Source organism: Dromaius novaehollandiae, chromosome 2 (genome assembly GCF_036370855.1).
Source record: "Dromaius novaehollandiae isolate bDroNov1 chromosome 2, bDroNov1.hap1, whole genome shotgun sequence".
NCBI lineage: Eukaryota > Metazoa > Chordata > Aves > Casuariiformes > Dromaiidae > Dromaius > Dromaius novaehollandiae.
In genome coordinates, this window is record NC_088099.1 from 150946285 (window position 1) to 150966909 (window position 20625).

The 20625-nt window shown below is 37.7% G+C and overlaps 1 protein-coding gene across 2 annotated transcripts in view; it reads right to left on the reverse strand.

Moving 5' to 3' along the window:
• Positions 1–293: 293 nt before the first annotated feature.
• Positions 294–20625, reverse strand: part of NUDCD1 (NudC domain containing 1) — a 52937-nt gene continuing 32605 nt past the window's right edge. The window contains exons 8-11 of one of the 2 annotated variants that reach the window (XM_026099767.2): positions 17078–17203; positions 6753–6912; positions 3053–3327; positions 294–1139 (exon numbers count right to left, since the gene is read on the reverse strand). In XM_026099767.2, coding sequence (XP_025955552.1) covers positions 1125–1139; positions 3053–3327; positions 6753–6912; positions 17078–17203 — 576 coding nt within the window. In that variant the 3' untranslated portion in view covers positions 294–1124. Of the gene's footprint in view, positions 3328–6752; positions 6913–17077; positions 17204–20625 lie in introns of both variants that reach the window. The other variant, XM_026099766.2, reaches the window with a different exon arrangement.

Sequence of the window (20625 nt, forward strand, 5' to 3'; positions counted from 1 at the left end):
AATACATAAACCTCCTTCAGTGATTACATTTTAAAATTGTATGTTTGCAGATATGGGACATGGGAGAAAAAAAATGACTGTATAAGGGTTTTGAGAGAAATGAACAGAGAGTGCAAGAGTGCAAGTCTTGGTAACAGATATTACATTGCAGCGCAGGCACCCGTCAGAACTTTGCCTTGACACAAAACACTTCTTAACATATGAAGTCTTATTTTCAGAAATTTATTGTTTCTGCTTCTCTGTTTTGTTTCAGTAGCATGTGAAAGATGCATGTTTGAAATGAACAAAAATCCTTTTAAGTAATTACAAAAATCTTTATTAATAAAATTTAACTTTTTTCCATTGTTTTTGAACTTGTAGAAGAATACATGATACATTCCAATAGGCAATCAGCCAGGGAAAACATTGAAAAAGAATGTTTGAAATAAATAATGTAAATGTGTAATAGTCAAATAGTTTCTTAGAAATTCTGTAAATGGATCTCAGTTGATTGGCACCTCTCAGGAAGTACTGTGTCTTAAAATGCAAGATTTCAAGAGGTAGAAGCCTAGAAAAATCAGGCTATGGTTTTCAGAAAAACCACCCCTTTTAAATATCCTCATAATATTCCATATTCTCTGTACAAGCCTGCATAAAATTCTGAACAAATAAGCCTTAAAATTAAGTGAACATAGAAATAGAAATGCTGATGACAGTAAATGTCTCCTGGTGGCTTGAAGCCATTTAATTATAGTAGCTTGCTGCACAACAGCATGCAAAGTTCCTCAAGGCAACAAGTCTTTTAAATACAGTGTTCTTAATCTGTTTTATTTTTCCCTTCTGTATGAGTTATCTGACATATCCTTTGTGGATACAGCACCATTGCCAATAGATGAGCAACACAGACCAAGGGATGAACCTTTTCTCCATGTTCAGTTGTAGCTGTGAGCAAACATGGACTCCTTTGAATCAGACACATATTTGGGCAGAATCTTTTTCCTCACTGTGTATTATAACACAGCCTCTGAAGAGCTGACCATTTTATTTGACTTTGCTTAACTTGTTCCAGAAGATTACAGAAGTCTGCTTCTAGATATCTATTCCACAGCAAGCAGGATTTGACAAACAACAGCTGAAATTCTCATCTATCCTGAAGCTTCCTGTGACAGATGCAAGGTGACAAAATCATATTGCTTATGAATCTCTCATTCCCTCTTCCCTCCTCCATTCCCCAAAACCCATTACTTGTTCTTCACTCTGTGTTCCCAATGGATGAATTTCAGGTAACTAAGTAATATTCAAATAAAACTCAATGCACTTTATGCTGCCAAGTAATTAACTGCATACAATCTTTTCTGAAGGACTGTTGCATGAATCCTACCACCTTGTTTGAAACCTTATTTTTTTTCAACAATGAAAATTTAGAAGAAAAACACTCATGAAACAGTAACACTGGGTCTTTTTTAAAAAGCATCTTCAAGACAGTTTTTAAAAAACAGAATAAGGAGGAAGGTTTAGGGCTCAACTCTTAATTTACGTAGGTAAGAATAAGGAAAAACTTATAATGGATATACAATATAATACTGATATCAGGAAGAGGAAAATCAGGCTCCTCAAAGAGCTTTTTTGTTGTTGTTATTGTTGGCAAGCTGTCTCCTTCTTAAATTTTCAGTATCTTGTTCAATCATTGCACTGATATAGCTCTGGAGAACTTACAGGAGAGCCAAAGCAGTCACAACTAAAAACCTGATAGCCCACAAAACAGAACATATCTTTTCCTCTCCATAGATTTTCACTGAGGTCTGAAATATCGAAAAAAGATGCAAACTACTAAGCCACTCATTGTATTTGTGTCTGTTGCAGTACTTTGCTACCACAAATCACAGCAGCCTTCCAGTAGCGTGCAATATATTAGTTAGAGATTCTTTGCTGTGGAGCTGTAAACAAAAATTAAAAAACAGTGCCACTGCCACAGCTGACCCTTTTTTGCTTTAACTGTATTGACATTGTCATTTTCAAATAGGAAACAATCTCCAGATACAACTTTTCAACAAATTAACCATGCCTGTTTGTTCAACAGAAGCTTTAGAGCATCCTCGTGGTCAGTGCACTCTTACTTTGCAGACATACCATATTTGGTTTGTGTATCGGGACAGAATGGCTAAGTAGTAACATGTTTATGGTGGTCTCTAAGGCAGAAGCAGCATTTGATGAGTTGCACATCTCAGGTTAAGATACAGGTGCATTTTCCATTAGCCATTTTCTAGCTGTAAATTAAGTACAACCTGAGATGAATATGACAACTGAGATTATAACTAGACCTTGACCTGTACTGTTCAATGTATAATCACCAGATACACATTCACTCTTAGTTTTGCTTTAAGGAATAGTTATGAAAAGCTATTACAGTGTTTCTTAAGATACAAACAGATTTCACTGCAAGCATGAGTAAGTCACAGATCAATAATCAAAAATCTGCATATACAATGTAATTATTCCACTTGAATCCGGTACCTGCATAAGAAATGTAATATTACATTCATATTCTATTCAATATCCTTGAATACTGAAATATTCAATCATTTTTGATCAATTGTATTTGAATTTGGAAATTTTTCTTTATGATACACTGTTCTTTACTTTGCACATTACATGCTTGTGTTCAATTCAATTCAAGGCTTTATTTCCTTATCTGACTACTTCCTTCAGAGGTAAACAGTGGCAACTGGAAACAGAAATGAATTCTCAAAATTCAGAAGTGTGGCAAATACAATTATTTGGAAAAGAACAATGCATAAATCTATTCACCTATGCAGTATCAGCCTCTGACAATAGCTTTAAGAAAGCTGATAGCACAGAGACTTTTTTTGTCTCTCAAGCTCCAAAAGCTTAGTTCAGTGATAGCAAAGTTGAAAGGCTTTGTAATGAAAAATTTTGATTCCCCTGTAAAAGGTTACATTTCCTTGTAAACTTCAGCATGAACTTCTCAGATAATTTACCTAGTTACTTGTTCTACCAACTGTGAACATAAACTACAACAGGATATACTAAATAATTAATTTCCAGGGTTTACCTTTATTAAAAACAAGGTTTTTGTTGTGAGAACAAATAATCTCTCATTTGTAGCTTGAAAGCCTAAGATAGGATCATTGGCTTCCAGGGTTGCTACTAGCTGCTTAGCAACCTGCCCCACTTGTCTTCCCTCCTTCCTGTTGTAGAGAACCGTGGACAGAGGAGTCGGCTGGCGATAGATGAAAACTCGCCGCAAGCACTCGCAAAGAGCAGCGTAGGAATAATTTGGGGCACAAGCCATGAACTTCTTGTCTTGCTTTGATGCTTGGACATAACCTGCATAGCCCAACAAGATGCACAGAGAGAAGCAATACAGTGGTTTCAATAGCACTTCTAACCACTATGTCAAAATCAAGCTTAGCTTCAAAAATAATAAAAAATTACTTAAAAAAAGAAAGAAATATATGGTAAAGAAATACATGCTGGCATTCAAATAAGTCAGTAGTTTTGAGGGTTATGCTTTAACCAACAGAATACCAATATACAAACTTGTCTGTATACCTTCCTAACTGGTGTTTTCAATGCGTATGTATGTATAGCTAGGTAAAGTATCTCTATGTAGGACGTGTCCTCCTCACAAGGTCTTATATTTTCTCAGTGGAGATTGTTAGGCATGGAGATTCATCCAGGCCCAATATTAGCAGATTAAGCAGAATAACCCTCTTCTCCTCCTGTAATACCCCAGTTTGTACTTACATTAATGGTTTCAAAATTAGGTAGACCCAGAAGTCTGAACACAGACACTTCAAACTTGTCTTCTGTTTACAACTGACTGAAACAAATAAAAGCTACTCTTCAACTTACTGTAATTTTTGGTAATATTCACTGAGAAGGAAGTCTTTCTTTTTCTTTATAGAACTCAATTAAGAAATAGACTTCTCTTAAACTGATATCCTCTCACACTTTTGTGAAAAGACTTGGATCACTTTGAAAAGGTTGCCTCATCACCTTTCCAAAAGGCTGTTAACTTCACTTCTGTTGAACAATGAACGACAATAGCTATCATTGAAAGACAGCATCTCTTTAATAACAGCAGGTATGCTAGCTTTCACCTTTTTCAGCCATCCTTCTTCGCCAGTATCACTATAGGGTAGTGATCAAAATACCTTCATACCTCAGCTGTAAATTTTCATACCTTAAGATGAGTTTGTTTTAACAATAATCCTAAACTTCCTAAATTTGCAAATGCATGTTACTGTCTCCAAAACAAGATTTCTGTTCAAATTTCTAACACCACTTGACAGTTTTCATTGGTAAACAATTAGTAAATAACAGCTAGATAATCGATGGACAGAATTGCTCTACTGGGAAACATCAGACCAGCCAGGAAGATTTTTGAAGTTCATTCATTTAATTCATGTATGTAAACACTAACACAGACATGAAAAGCTGGATTTAAATATAGCCTTCCAGGTGAAGAGGCCTTTAAGCCAGGAGACTTGTATTTAAATAGGATTTCCCACACAGAAAATCATAGGTTATTTATTTTTAAAAACGAAGCTAAAAAACACTGCTGTCCCTCTATTTTTCTGGTCTATAGACAGAATTTTTGGGTCCATGTTAGCAGCAGGGAACTTAGAGCAGAACATACCCAGACTGATGGGTAGTCAGTGAAAGATGTTCTTTTGATAAGCTGTGGTAAGAAGGGACAAGATCAAGCACTGCTCCTTCAACCAGCAGCAAATCATTAGAAGCTACCTGTAAGCAGCCAAAGGCCCATCCAAAACCAAACACTTTTTTTCAAGAAAGTTGTCAAGACAGATAGATGGAACAAAAAACTTGGTGTCAAATAATAACTTTCCAGTCATCTTTGTACTGCTTGTCAAAAAATCACCCCAAAAGTACAAACACAGAAACAGGGAAATAGGACTAACTAGTATTGTTTTGGTCAATATAATGAACATTGTAAATTTTGAAAAATTAGCTTTTTAATCTAGAAAATGTTTAATACTCATTTTCATTACTCATTTTTATTACTAGCTTTAGCAAAGTGTTTCTAAATTCTGTTGTAGATAAACGAGCTAATGACATGCATCACCTCAGGCAAATAAAAGGTGAATTAGATTAGTACAGAAGTGTAAGCTTCAATATAATACTGTAAAACAATAGTACAGTTAGGAGAAAGAAGTAGAGGAACAACGTTCTTTTTATCACCATAGGTAAAGAGCTCAAAGATATAAATTTCTTTCCTGTTATTTTCAAAATAACAGAAACACATTCTTGAAACAGTACTACAAAGTCAGCATAGAAACTTGAAACTAATAAATTGAAAGAGACATCTTGTCTTCCATTTTTTCCACAGAATTATGAAATTTGAAATATGTAAAAAAGCAAATTAAAAAAAAAATCCCTCTTTATCAGAGAACCTTGTCAAGATACTTCCAGCTTAATTTGACCTTAAATTAAAATAACAGGCTGTAAAAAAAAAATAACTCATATACAAAATGAAACAAAGAGCAAAAACAAAAACAGAACAAAACCAATTATGTGTTATGGCAACCTATGCAAGCTCTATAAAACAGCTAACAATTTCCTTTTCAGTTTGGATGCCGATTAACTGCTATTGGTGTGGTCAAACAATTTTACGTGGGGGAAGGGAGGCAATAAATTGTCACTCTCATAGCATTACTAAAGATGGGTCCAAAAACCATCTAGAGAACAGGAAGATTACAGTTGTCACAGTAGAAGTATATTCTGCACTTTCATGAAAACTTACTTATCTGTCTCTTAGTTAGTTGATACAACACTGGGCTATGTGGACCATTCTGCTTGATCTGATATGGCCATGCATACCCTTGTATCCATATTTTTCAAAGTAAAAAATCACAAAGTCAAAAAGGTCAAAAAAGTTTTTTCCAAGCTTGTCTGTTCTGAGCTCAGGATTCTGCTACCAACAGGGGCTAAAAGCAAAGTCCCAGGCCTGAGTGCAACAACAGACCAGTAACTAAGAGCACCTGCTCTTCACAAGTACATTTTCTGTATTTCTGCCAATCTAACTTCAAAACAGGGACTCCTTGAGGCAGAGGTGGGATCATTATGCTCTTAACTGATCTTAAGTGATTTTTCCTTCTATTTTTTTTTAAATCCACTTTTCCTGTCCACAAAGTTTTGTGGCAGAGGGTTCTGTAGTTTAACTACACATATATGAAGTATTTCTTTTAGTTTCTCTTCAACCTATTATGTACTAGCATCATTTCATAGCTCTAGCTCTTATAACATAAGAGACAGTAAACAATCATTTCCAATTCTTCAGGCTCCCACCTGGCTAAATGAGGTAGGAAAATTCGAGAAGTCACTTATTAAAATATCTTATCATAAGCCTTTAAACACCTAGGCCTGTCATCAGCGAACTGTAACTGTTTTCCTGATGATTTCTGTGCACGTGTTTAGGTGTTGACTGTGCTCTTAAAAATCTTCAAACAGCTTACATATCTAAGGAACTCTCCTTTTTTACTGTGCAGGATTGTGCTTGCATCCCGTATGTAGCCTGAAAAGGCTTATTTTCCTCTCCAGGCATAAACATCCTTTATCTCTCATGTTCTAATATTTCTAAAACTTAAGCTAGCATTCTGTTTTCAACAGAATTATAGTACCTTTCAATTCAAATGTAATTAAATGGAGTATCAACAGAAGCCAAACTAAGAGTAATCAAGCAGAAAAGCCTCAGACAGAGAAGTGTGACATAGAAGTTAATTTCATACCTAAAGCATTAAAAGTTGCAATGTGTTCCCACATGTTCTCTGGTTGGTCAGAGTGGGGCTGCCAGAGAAGAGCATCAACATCATGCCTCAGACAGAAGCAAGGCATTTCTTTGGGATCCACAACAACTGAGAAAAGATACTGGTTGCTTCCAAGATTAATCTAAAATAAAACAAAGATATAGAAAATACTGATTCAAAGCATACATAGCAGATTCTGTCACATGCTGTCAAAATTAGATCTTTTTCAACTGCTTAATGCCTGTTAGTTGATAAAATACTAGAATGCATTATGCTATATCAGATTGATCAACAGCTTAATAGGTAGCTAATACATCCCAAACATGCAATTTAGTTTCTTGGTGTAACATTGTGTCCATTACACAAACAAATGGGGATATGGGGTTTGCATTCAAATGGTTGTCTTGGATAGAAGATCCTAACCTACAAGTTACAATGTTAGGAAAAGATTCTCTCAGTTTAAGTAATCATGAGTGTTCTTTTTCTGCAGTGCTAACACAGAAGGAAATACTGTCACTGTACAGAAAAAGTTGGGAAGCACAGGGATGTGGTTTAGTTAGAATACTTAAATTATGAAATTTCAATAATTTTTATTTATTCACAATCTAATAATTACACTGAATTTCAGATCAGCACTCTATTCATTGGACAGATCTAGATGACCAAAAACATTCAATAAGCACCTGTATTCAACAGAGTAACTTATCACATGAGAATGGCAAAACAGAGTTATCCTGCTATCTTGCAGTGAAAGAATAAACAATAGAACAGCGTATCTTTTGAGTCTGTTACTGAAGTTCTTCTAAAGGAGGTTAATACCGATGCTCTTATGTAGTAGTATGACCAGTAAATGCTCAAAGAGGAAACAGCAACCTGTTCCCTTAAAGTCTCTCAAGGAGGAGTGCTCAGGAATTCCGTTTGTACTCAGATCAGATCTAAATTTACCAGATGAACAACAACTATCTTTTATATCCAGAAGCTACATCTATAATAGAAGCTTCTGGTATTTTGCCCTAATATACATAGTACAATGTGTTACTTCTCTACGTGGGTTTCAGATGTTGACATTTATAGACTAATAAGTCTCAAACAATCGTCACAGCACTCTATATGCTATTATTGTACAAATGTAAAAGGATGCGGTCTGTCTTGAAGACCTTAATTTAATCTCAACATGAGGTCCAGTGGACAGAAACAACAGTTTTTGAGATCCAGAGATTTATTTACTTGAGACTATACAGTCTGTGGCAGAACTGTGTTCTGAGCAAAATGCAAAGTACAAATGCAAAATCCTAGTCCCTTAAACTCTGCAACATTTGTCAAAGGCAGAAAATCAGCAGGCGAGATGGCACTGACAGAGGCAAGTGGAACAGACATCTCTGAGGAGAACATAAATAGGCAGAATAAGGAGCAACGACCTGAGAAAGGGAAGAAGTTTGCACTTCTTGTACATTACCTCTTCCTTATTGTGATTTTTACAATACAGGACTAGACGCTGGAAATGAGTCCTAAGAAAAGAATCAAAGAAGTCACAGCGGCCTTCTGAGCCCAGAGGCAGCAAGAAAGAAAATGTCAAAGTTTTCACGGGAAAACTTTTATTGATCAGCACTAAAGAAAGTCTTTAAAAAAATGCATTTTTCAATATATTTACAAATAATTTGTTCTAGCTGCTGTCTGTGTACAAATATTCAGAAGAGAAATGTATGGAAGAGCATCATTCTGTAATTGGACTAAGCATTTACAGCAATTCTTCATGTATTTCTACTTTGTAAGAATCTCTTACATTTTTTAGGACAAGCTATTCATTTCAGTTTGTCACTCATTCTCTCAACTCCTAGCTAACAAAAGCAAGTTTTTCCTGGAGCATCTGGTTAATGAAGCTTGGTTTCCTACAGACTGGAATTATATTTCCCTAAGTTCCTCTCCCCCAAAACTCCTTGCAGACTTCAGCTCTTCCCCTTTCATTTCTGAGCTCTCTCCTATGATCCCTACCTGCTTTGTTGAGTATGTGGTAGCACACACTAGTCCTGAGCTTTGGCTGTGCTTACAGACAGCCAAACAGCTGCTACCTTTTAGGCTGGATGCAGAGTTACAAATAGAGGCACTAGTACAGGTCTCTCCTCTTTCTTATTGTTCTGTTTCAAATGACTGACAAAAATTAAGTGTCTTTGAGACCAATAATAGGAACTCCTTTCTTATCCACATCTCACTTTATGAGGCATCAGCCTTTAAGAGGGTTGGACTCTGAGGAATCGACTCTTTTGAATCTTCTCTGAACTGGGGAAGTAGTTTCAGAGTTGAAGAATGAAAAAACTGCACAAGTATTTATGATACCTCAATAAAATCCCAACAAAATCCTATCAGCAATCATCATTTTTCAGCCAGAGGCACAGGATTACATTCATTAAATAATTTACATATAATAAGTAGCAAGTCTTATAGAACAGAGCATCAAGTCATTTTTAGGTGTTTCAACAGCAGCTAAGTAGCATTTAGGAGTTAAGCACCTAGTTAGTATTTTTTAAATCCTGTATCAGGTAAAGCATATATCAAAATTCAAAACAATTTATTTTCTTTGAGAGATACTATGTCAGAAAAGTAATACTTTTTTAAACTTCAAGATTTTGGTTTTAGTGAAAATAAACATGCAATTAAGTAAAAATAATATATTCAGTTTAAATCTACATTTGTCTTAAACAGTGACATGCTATTATACATACGATAATTATGAATGTCATTTTACTCAGCTGTTGTTAATCTCTGTATCACAAAGTTTTAAATATAGACTAAAGGAATTAAGCTTTTTTCCTAGGTTTCAATAAGTTTGTGGAATATGTAGAGAAATATTTTAAGTGTACAGCACTCCAGCAAAATATTTCAGAACTTTGATTATTTTTTTCTGCCAAATGTAATTGCCATTGTTTTGAAAAATCCAATACATAATATTTAAATTGGGTTAGATATCTTATATTTTAGCTTTGAAAATAACATGACACTGAGTAATTGTTGATTTCACAAGTAATAGACATACAGTCCAAGCAGGAAATGTATTTTTTTGCGACGTGCTTATCCAAACATGAGAAGTTCAACTGGAATAGAGAACCGTTCAAATTTGAAACAGTAACTTAGGCCATAGTATCCAGAATAAGAAAAGCCCTTGAGGAGGACCTTGCCTCCTCTCTTTTCTATCACCACTAGATTGAGCATCTCCACTCCAACAGACATGCAGAAATGTGACATGCCTCCCACATTCCTATAGCTCAGATATAAGCATGACAGAGTTCACAGAATGGCATGCAGTTTTAGTTAACAGAGGTCATTCTGGCTCCTGAGAAGGCAGCCCCATGCTTCTGTATTGTGCATATGAATAGGGAAAGAGCAGTGTTACATGTCAGCTAGGAGAAAATGAAGTGAAGCTTTTTTGCTCCATTTCCATAACCCACCTATCAACCAGAAATTCTCCTCCCACAAATTTCAAGTGCTCGCTGAAATTACCTGCTGAAATTAGCTACTCAAATACCTAGGTGTACCTAGCGCATTGCTCATTTTCTCCTTGCTCCACAATCTCTGGGCGTACTCTCTTCCATCTAGAAAACAAGCCCCTCTTCCTGTAAGCCATTCCAATTTTGCAAAACATTCAGATGTCTCTGAATGCATTCAGCAATGCTTTATACTTCAGATATCTTTCAGCATTCATCCAACCACTAGCTTTTGCCAGTTCTGTCATCCATGCCTGTCACTGGTTTTAACAGGATGCTTCACACAGAACTCAAGCATATGGTAGCATACAAATGAATTAACATAATACAGAGGGCAAATTTCACATTGCAAATGCTATTTCAAGCAGTGCCATAAACTAGGTAGTGTTTTTAACTAGTCCATACTTCACCTGGCAAAGCTTCTCCCTTTGACAGCAAAAAACAGTGCAATCCATCCTCCATCTTATCATCATTAATCTACCTTAAACAATGGGTATAAAGCTAATAATTCTTTATAGGAGAAGCTGAATTACTGTGCTTGAGCTAGATATGACAAGTGACAATTTTATCACACAAAAGAACAGCATGGTACAGCAATATATTTGAAGAAGATTGTTAGCTGTCAATCCAATTCATTTCAGCTAGATCAGTGCCTTTGAAATACACTACAGAACGTCAAGAAAAATAGAATCAAGTCTCTTTACAGAACAGGTATCATTAATGTTTTATATCCTTAAATTATAATTCAAGGTGGGAAATGTTCTTATTTAAATATTTCATGATCTTGAATTCAGTAGGATTCAGGACAAGTTTCACAAAGTCCTCTCCTTCAAAGATGAAAAGCTGTGTTGGCTGCACCTCTGAAGAAATTCTGATAGGCCACTGTATTGCTAACAGAAAAACAATTTGAGAAAAATAACTAAATCAACATGAAAATATATTGCTGTACGGTGAAAAAACACCAAAACACTCATATTTCTATGTCCTCCAAGGGGAAGAAAAAAAAAAAAAAAAAACAACAAAGACAAAACAGAATCACAGAATAGACTGAGGTTGGAAGGTACCTCAGGGGGCTATCTAGCCCCACCTTCCTGCTCAGAACAAATTATACATATATTAAAATTTCCCACTTACAGTAATTCTCCTTTCACTTTCACACTTTTGACTTATTTTTATTCCAGCCAGTTTTTAAAGAGCTCTTTACAGTCACTAGACTATACAACCTACTAGAGAACACTATACTCCAGATACGTCTACCAGCAGGAGGTTAAACAAGTTATTCAGGTCTCTATCCAGACTAGTCTTGAAAACTTCTGAGGAGAGAGACTGCACAGCCTTGCTAAGCCATCTATTCCATACTACAATCACAGTAAGAAAGTGCAAACCAGACTAGTGCAAATGAAAGGAAGGACAGGACTATGTATAGCTGGGAGAAGAAGGTTTTCCCATTTTCATCGAAAAGATATTACCACTGCTCAGTAGTTTGGGATATGAGACTCCAAACATTAAAACGGTCAGTAATTTATCGAACTGAGTTGCTGTAAAATGCTCTCCTTCCCATCTTATCATAGATTTTATCTTTTGATAAATCTTACCTATCATGCTGTATCCCCAAGACTGAAGACTTTCCTGATGAAGCATGCTAGCTTTTAAAATTAGTCTCTTTTCTTTGCCAGTACACGCATATTCTTATCTTTTTCACCAAAGCCAATTTATTCCTTTCTTTCCAGAAGTTAGAAATGGCTCTTTGTTGTAATTAAAATAAGAACTGTTTTACTTCCTTGATGATATGGCCATACAACATCCCCCATGTTAGCTAGTAAAAAAAGACCTTGTCCCACTAACGGTAAAAACTCTCCAGTGAGACACTTTGTTGAAGCAACACAAAATGTCTACTTCTGAAACTTGCACTCTGTACCAATTTGAACATTGATAAACATAGCAGATACAAACACCTACATGGTAAATATGTACCTAGCTCATTTTGATCTTGCTTGAACTCAGGCCTGATGGTAAATAACCACTTTGGGATGACAAAGGATTAGAACTGAATGACCCCAACATTCTTCTAAGGGTATCTTAAGCCCACTGAAAAAATGAAAAATATCCATTTCTGAACTGCTACTCTGGAAATTATAACAGGTATTTTTTCTTCTAGTTGATATTTGATCTTTTTACATTGAAAAAGGTGGGCTCCAGCAACTCATAAGAACTCTGAAATAAAAAGCAATTACATTTGACTGGGACTGATTAAATGCCAAAGGCTAAGAGTTTTATCTGTCTTCCAATCTGTCCTCCATGCACATATTCAATAACTAGAAATAAGATTACTTTTATAATAGACAAAAAATGAAATCAAGAAAGAAATTCCTTCTGTGGAGAAAAAATGCAATGAAGATGACACTACAAATTCTTTCATAACAATTAAATAGCCTTTTGAATCCATTTAAGGTAAGACTATAGTCTGGAATTTTCCAGTGAAACTCTTATAAAAAATACGCAAAATGTGAGGTAAAAAAAGATCCTTTTGAAGAATTTCTTTAAGTTCTAAAACGGTCAAAACATTTTGAGATGAGGACTTTTCCCACTTTACAAAGTGAGTTTAAAAGAATCAACTGAATTTCTTCAGTTTTATGAATAAAAAAGTTTAAGATTTCACTTCCTCTTAGTTTAGCATTTCTAGAAATCCTGCTAAATCCTTTCTCACTCTGCTCTAGTCCAAAATCAGTTCAGAATCAAGTTCAGTTCAAATTCTTTTAAATAAAATATTTCTGTTCAAATAATAGAATTTTTGCATTTAAAACAACTCTCAGCCTCTCCTCATATGAGAGATACTCCAGCCCCTTAACCCATACTCATGGCCCTTTGCCAAACACCCTCCAGTATGTCCATGTCTCACTTGTACTGGGCAGCCCAGCACTGGACACAGCACAGCGGATGTGCTCTCAGCAGTGCTAAGTAGAGAGGAAGCATCGCCACCCTCAACCCACTGGTAATGCTCTGCCTAATGCAGCCCAGGACACTCTTGGCCGCCTTTGCCACAAGGACACATTGCGGGCTCATGGTGGGCTTCCCGTCCACCAGGACTCCCAGGTCTTCCTCTGCAAAGATGCTCTCCAGCTACTTGGCCCCCTGCGTGTACTGCTGCAAGAGGTAATTCTTCTCCAGGATTTTTTTTTTTTTTTTTTTTTGGCAAACTTTGCAATCCCCTTTGCTGAACTTCATGATGTTCCTCTCTGCCTGTTTCTCCAGCCTGTCAAAGTCCCTTCCAACGGCAGTGCAACCATCTGGTGCCGCAGCCACTTCTCCAGTTTTGGGTCATCTACAAATTTGTCAAGGGTGCATTCGGTCCCATCATCCACATCATTAACAATAAGGTTAAACAGTACTGGTCCCAGTATCGACTCCTAAGGGACACCACTAGTCACTGGCCTCCAGCTGGACTTTGTGATGCTGATCACAACCCCCTGAGCCCAGCAGCTCAGCCAGTTTTCAATCCACCTCACTGACCACTTACCTAGCCCACACTTCGTCAGCTTGTCTATGAGGATGCTACGGGAGACAGTGTCAAAAGCCTTACGAAAGTCAAAGTGAACAACATCCACTCCTCTCCTCTCATCCACCAAGCCAGGCAGCTCATCACAGAAGGCTAACAGGTCAGTTAAGCACAATTTCCCCTTTAGAAATCCACGCTGACTACTCCCAATCACCTTCTTGTCCTTCATACATTTGGAAATATCTTCCACAATCAGTTGCTCCATCACCTTCCCAGAGATCGAGCTGAGGATGACCAGCCTGTAGTTCCCCAGATCCTCCTTCTCACCCTTCTTGAAGATAGGGCCGACACTTGCTTTCTTCTAGTCCTCTGGAACCTCTCCCAGTCACCGTCACCTTTCAAGATCATCAAGAGTGGCTTCACACTCAGCCAACTCCCACAGCACTCATGGGAGCATCCTTGTCAGGGCTCGGGGACCTGTGTACGTCCAGCATGTTTAAGCATTCCCTAACCTGGTCCTCCTCCACCAAGGGCAAGTCTTCACTGCTCCAGACTTCCCTCTGGCATCAGGGGCCTGGGATTCCTGAAGGCCAGTCTTCTCAGTGAAGCCTCAGGTAAAGAATGCATTCAAGAACTTTGCCCCTTCTGTGTCCTTTGTTACCAGGGTCCCAACCCATTTAGCAGCAGGCTCACATTTTCTCTAGCTGCTTATATGCCCTTTTCTGCTTACGCCATTCTTGTTGCATTTCATGTTCCTTTCCAATTTCAACTCCAGTTGGGCTTTAGCTTTCCTAAACCCATTCCTGCACGTGTCTATATTCTTCCTGGGTCATGTGTCCCTGCTTCCTCTTGTACACTTCCTTTTTATGTTTGCATTTAGTCAGGAGCTCCTTGCTCATCCATGCAGGCCTCCTGCTGCCTTTGATTTGCTACTAGTTGGATGGGACCCTTCTTGAGCTTGGAGGAGGTGATCCTTGAGTATCAACCAGCTATCTTGGACTCCTCTTCCCTCCACGGCCATACCCCCTGGAATTCTTCCAAGCAGATCCCTCAACAGGCCGAAGCCTGCTCTCCTAAAGTCCAGTGCTGTGATCCTGCTTTTTGCTCTGCTCTCTCCTTGCAGGATCCTGAGCTCCACCACCTCAAGGCCACTGCAGCCAAGGCTGCCCTTGATTTTCACACCGCCAACCAGTCCTTCCTTGTTTGTAAGTATGAGGTTCAGCAGAGCATCTCACCTTGTCAGCTCCTTGATCACCAGCGTTAGGAAGCAGTCATCAGCGCAATCCACAAACCTCCTGGACTGCTTTTGCCCTGCTGTGTTGTCCCTCAGCAGGTATCAAGGTGGCTCAAGTCCCCCATGAGCAGCAGGGCCTGCAAACATGAAGCTTCTATAACAGACACCCACTATGTCACTCACGCTTGTCTGCTTGCTAATTCTGACTCAAACTCTCACCTTTTAGGCCCCTCAACTGTTCCCTGGCAGAGCGTCATGCATTCCAGTTGCTCTTTCACATCCAGTGCAACCACTCCTTGACTTCCCAGTCTGTCCTTCCTAAAAAGCCTGTATCCACCCAACACAACACTTTAGTCATGTGAGCCATCCCACTACATCTCTGTGATCCCAATGAGATTGCAGTCCTGTAACTGCACAGACTTCTCATTCCTCCTGTTTGTTTCCCATGCTGCATGCATTAGTGTATAGGTATTTCAGAGGGGTACTTTGGTGTTATGACCTCCTAGAAAGGGCATTACAGCTTTTCCCATAAGGTGGTCCCATAATCACTTCCTTATTTACATGCATACACTTGGGTGATTCCACTTTAGACCTATTTTGTTGATTAAGATGTGCATTTTGTTTACATCACCCCAGACCCTTTGGTTGCTAACCCCATCCACCACTTCCTTACCTGCTCACTGGTCATTCTCTCCCTCCCCCTGTCATTCCTGTCATTTAATTCCCTCTGTGCCAGATTGGCCAGTCTGCTGCCAAAGATAATTTTCCCCCACTCTGCCAGGTAGATTCCATCTGTTCCAAGCAGTTGTCAGTCCTTGAGGAGGGTCGCACAGTCACAGAAACCGAAACTCTGCTGTCAACACCAGCTGTGCAACCAACTGTTGACCCACAGGATCCGTTCAGTCCTCCCTGGGCCCTTCCCCCTCTCCAGCAGGATGGGGAACACCTGGACCCCCATGACCTTGACCATTAGTATGACATTTCATACTCTCTAGGTCTCCCCTGGCAGTACTGTTGGTGCCCACATGGAAGAGCAATAGCGGATAATCATTCAAGGGCAGGACAAGCCTTGGCAACCTCTCCATGAAATCTCCAATGTGAGCTTCAGCAAGCAGCAAACTTCCCTAGATGGCTGGTCAGGTTGGCAGATGGGGGGGCCTCCATCCCCTGCAGCAGGGAGTCTCTCACTGCTTAACACTTGCTGCTTCCTCCTGGTGCTCCTGTGTAGAGGAGGCTCGGCTGAAACAGATGCTCTGTTTGAGAGTGTTCCCAGCTCATCAGCTACAAGGAAAGTGAACCTATTCTGAAGCTGCAAGTTTTCTAGTGGAGCAGGAGCTCTCCTCCTGGGGCCAGATGTCATCAGCTTTCACCCTTCACCACTGTCAGAGTTTCAACTTTCTGACCCAGGAGGCACAAACTCTCCCTGCCCTCTACTACTGTTGCAGGTTTGGGCTCCTGAAGCTGCCGAGTCTCAGAGAAGACCTGGTCCATCTCTTTCTCATCCTCTCTGGTGCTGCACACCTCCAGCAGGCAAAAAGATGATCAGCCCCAGCCTCACTGAGAAGCCCCAGGCACTCCCCACAGCCCGAGACTTGCAGAGCTGTGTCTTCCTTCTAAAGCTCCATCTGGGTTGAAGCCTCTGATAGTGAAGAGAAAGCTGCTCCAATGGCTGCTGGGGACCACACCTGTGGTGTGTCACCACCATAGCTGAGGACATGTGCGATGGTTTGAGGAGTGTTACTGGGCCCTTCTTTGCACCATTCTGTGAGAACTTCTGTGCAAACTACTGTGTCTCTTGGCTGCCTCTGGGAGCCGTGCTGAAATAGCTTTGCTTTTCTAAAGGAAAACTTGTGCTCACTTGTGAAAGTATTTTAGATCTTTTTTTAAAATCAAGATAAAAGCCTTATTTTACATTAAAACAATAATGAGGGATATATACATTGGCTGATAATTTATGCTGTTACTGCAATTTTTATGTTATAGAAGAAATTTACATGGCTTCAAGAATTTGCACAGTTTTTTGTTCTGGTAAAATAATTCCATTTTCATGTTTGAAAAAATATTTTAGAATACTTTTGCAACATTTTGTAGCACTTACTACATGAGTAATTTTCAAGGTATCACCATCAAATCTGCACAAACTTGCGCTGTCTTCAAGAAAAGCATCACATTCTTCTAATTCTTGTGCATTACAAGGCGGGTTTTCCTTGTCCGGATTTGGATTCTGAAACAAAAAGACAATGAAATACACCAAAAATCCAAACTACTCAAAAAACATATAACAATCCCTTTCCATAACAAAAACAAGTTTAATAGAACAGTAAGAGGGGCAATGTAATCAGCCGCATATCCTTTCATATTTAAAGATCAAAACTATTCTGTACTTATCTTAAATGAATACAAGCATTTCTCTTGTGAGGGACAACATGGGTGCTAAGTACAAAAAAATTCATTTCAGTTTAAGGAAAGGAACATAAGGCAGTAGAATGTGGACAACAGATTCCCTTCTATGAGTAGAAAGAGGAGATGATCCTCAAAACCTATCCAGGTCAAGTAAATTTACATAAAAATAAAGTTTCTTACAGATTGCCATTGGGTGTGATAAAAAAAATGGACTCATTCACTCTATAAGTAGCTCTAAATACATTCTTCCTTTTAGCTTTACTAATAATCAGTTAAAATTAATAATGTTTGCATATTTCTCAATGCTCTCAAAACAAGAAAAAAATACCCCTGTATTTTGACATCCCAAAAGCCAGAGAGAGGAAAAACATCACTACTACTAATAATTTGAGATCAAGACATAACACTACTGTATGGAGAAACAGCTTATCTAAGGGAGATGCCATTAGCAGAAATAATTATCAAAACAAGCAAGTTATGCTATATTTTGATATATTTAATGAACCAATTACATGGTAATGGAAAGGGAGGTTTATTTAACAGAAGGCAAAAGTGTACTCCCTCTTTGTCCCTTATGAATTAATGGTGTTTCCTGCATAAAAGAATCAACACATCATCTTAACAACTAATATAATCTGAAAGTTGAGGTCAAATATATGAGGAAAGGTAAGACAGGGCACTGAGATTCAACTGCTCTGCCAGGGAGGAGTTCTTCAGTTCATATACTCATTTCTTCATCCATTTCATCAACTCCGATTATTAGTAACTTTTATTTTGGTTCAGTCCACAGACTACAGGAAACACAGGACAAAACTTTTAAACACTGAGACAATTTAAGTTCAAAAAAAATACAGAGTTGAAGAGGTAATATGCTCTATATATGTCAAAAAAACAAAAACAGAAAAGGTTAAGTGACATACGATGTAGGCTAATGCACAGAACTTAAAACAGAATGCTTGTCTTTCGGAAGGCTAGACTTTGGGGTTCATCTCTCCTCTATCAAACATTCTTGATGGCCTCTGGTTTACGGGGAGGAAAAGAACCTCCACTGTCACACAAACAGTATCACATTTAACCTTCGTTGATATCTCAGACACTTTTTCCAAGACTTTGCTAAAAACATTCAGACTCCATAAGTCAAAATATTGCATGAAGCCCCATAGTCAAATCTGTGTTAAAAGGAGTTATTTAAAACTTATTATTAGAAAACAATTTTGCCTGAGGCATTTCAGTTTGTTTCTACTATAAAATGCACTTCAGGATAAAGAGTGAAGGATCAGAATAAGCTGTTTTACGTATCAGAAAAAGATACATTTACACAATTAGTATTTTTAAATTTGAAAATTACTTTCAAGACAGTGGCATCAATCACGTTGGAAAGTAAAATACTAAAATTATGGCTAATTTATGTCTTTTCAAGTTTTATTTACAAAGGCTGAATCACTTGTTTGTAAATATATGGATTTGAAATTCCTCTCTCACTTAAAATTTTAAAATTTAATTTATACTGTTGACAGGGATATCCCAATACGGACCTATAAACAAACATAAACCTTCTATCGACCACAGAATTTAGCCCAAAAAACTAAATGAAGTCATTTAATAATTTTTTTTTTTTTTATGTTCCAGGTAAACAGCATTACCTTAAGCATTTGAGAACATCAAAAGATTCCATGCTTCTATTATACACATGTAGATAAAGCTCCAGTATAATAAAATACTTAACATTTACTTGAACAGTTGCCAAGACATAGGTTTCTTTAGATGCTCATTATTGCATGCAGGCTTAAAAGTAGTGAGGAGGGAAAAATCAGTATCTGAGCTGCAAAACTGCAAAAGCAACTCAGAAGGGCAATTTGAAGTTATTAATGAAACTGTTCAAAAAAATGTACTACAATATCTTGCCTACAGATTGGAAGTGAGGGGAAATCAATTAAATTACTAAACAGATTTATTTTAATAACACTTCTTTCAGCCTCATTCAAAAAAGTAATAATCCAAAGCTAATAAATCAAGATCCATGGGGAGTCGCACTTCACAAGGTTTTAGATGAGATGTCACTTTCTAATTAAACTAAAAGGGGAAGTATCAAGCAAGCAGCAGTTACAAATGGCATTTTATTTCATTTTAAACAAAGGCTCCCTGGATAATAAAAATGCCAGAAAGTTCATGAATCATGCTTATGTTTTCTTAAATTTTCCTTAAAAAAAAATAATCTTATTCACACTCACACTCAATATCAGCCAAGTACAGTATCTCCAAGAAGGCAAAAGAAAAATCTCTAACTTACTGATAAATAACCTTTAAAACTCGCTGCTTCCAATTCCAGTGCAACTTTATCATTTATAATAGGTCAAACTCATCCTTCTGAAGTATCTATACAGCTGAAACATTGGCTCAGAGATTCTACTAACTACAGTGACCAGAAAATAATGGTAACATTCGCAGTTCACCCCGTGCACAAATATTTTAGTTCATACACATTAAAACAGACTTAAAATGTAGTAAGTGCTGAGGGGTACATGTACTCTTACTTCCTCCTATTGCTAAACTTGGCACAGGTGCAGTCACTACTGGAATACCACACTTAGATTTTATGTTCATAGTTTACAAAAATCCAAGATTCAGGAGAGAGCCAAGAGAATAAGAGGATTGGAAATCAAACTAAATAAGGAGAGACTGAGGAAATCAGTCTATGTACCATAGCAAAAAGAAGGTCAAGGGTGAATCCTAGTGGTTGTTTCTGTATTTGTAAATGGAGAGCAACAATGTAAATAAAGGAAGGAAAAAAAGAAACACACACATAAAAAGATCCACTGCTTGGAGACGAGAGGAAAGATAATCAGAATCAAAACAGATCACTCTATGAAGTTAGCCAATGGCAGACTTTTAACAAAGGTTGTGGAGTACTCCCAGTAACATATATTTATTTTCTTTTAGATTAGAAGATCTTCTAAAACATCTGGCTCACATTCTTAGAACTTACAGACCTTATATAGATAACATTTTCACAGGAGACCGTTTTGACCTAAGAGGCTATTAACCAAACTTCAGAACTGAATTTGTATCTTGGTTATAGCAATTTGACAGTCAAGTATTTAGGTTTAAGAGATTTGGGTAATTCTTTTGTTTGCTTTTGTTATTCCTTCTGATGCACAATTTTGCTTTACCAGAAGGTTATCACAGAAAACAGACATCCTTCAAAAGTATTTAAATCAACTGTTTGAAAACTGCTACATCTTA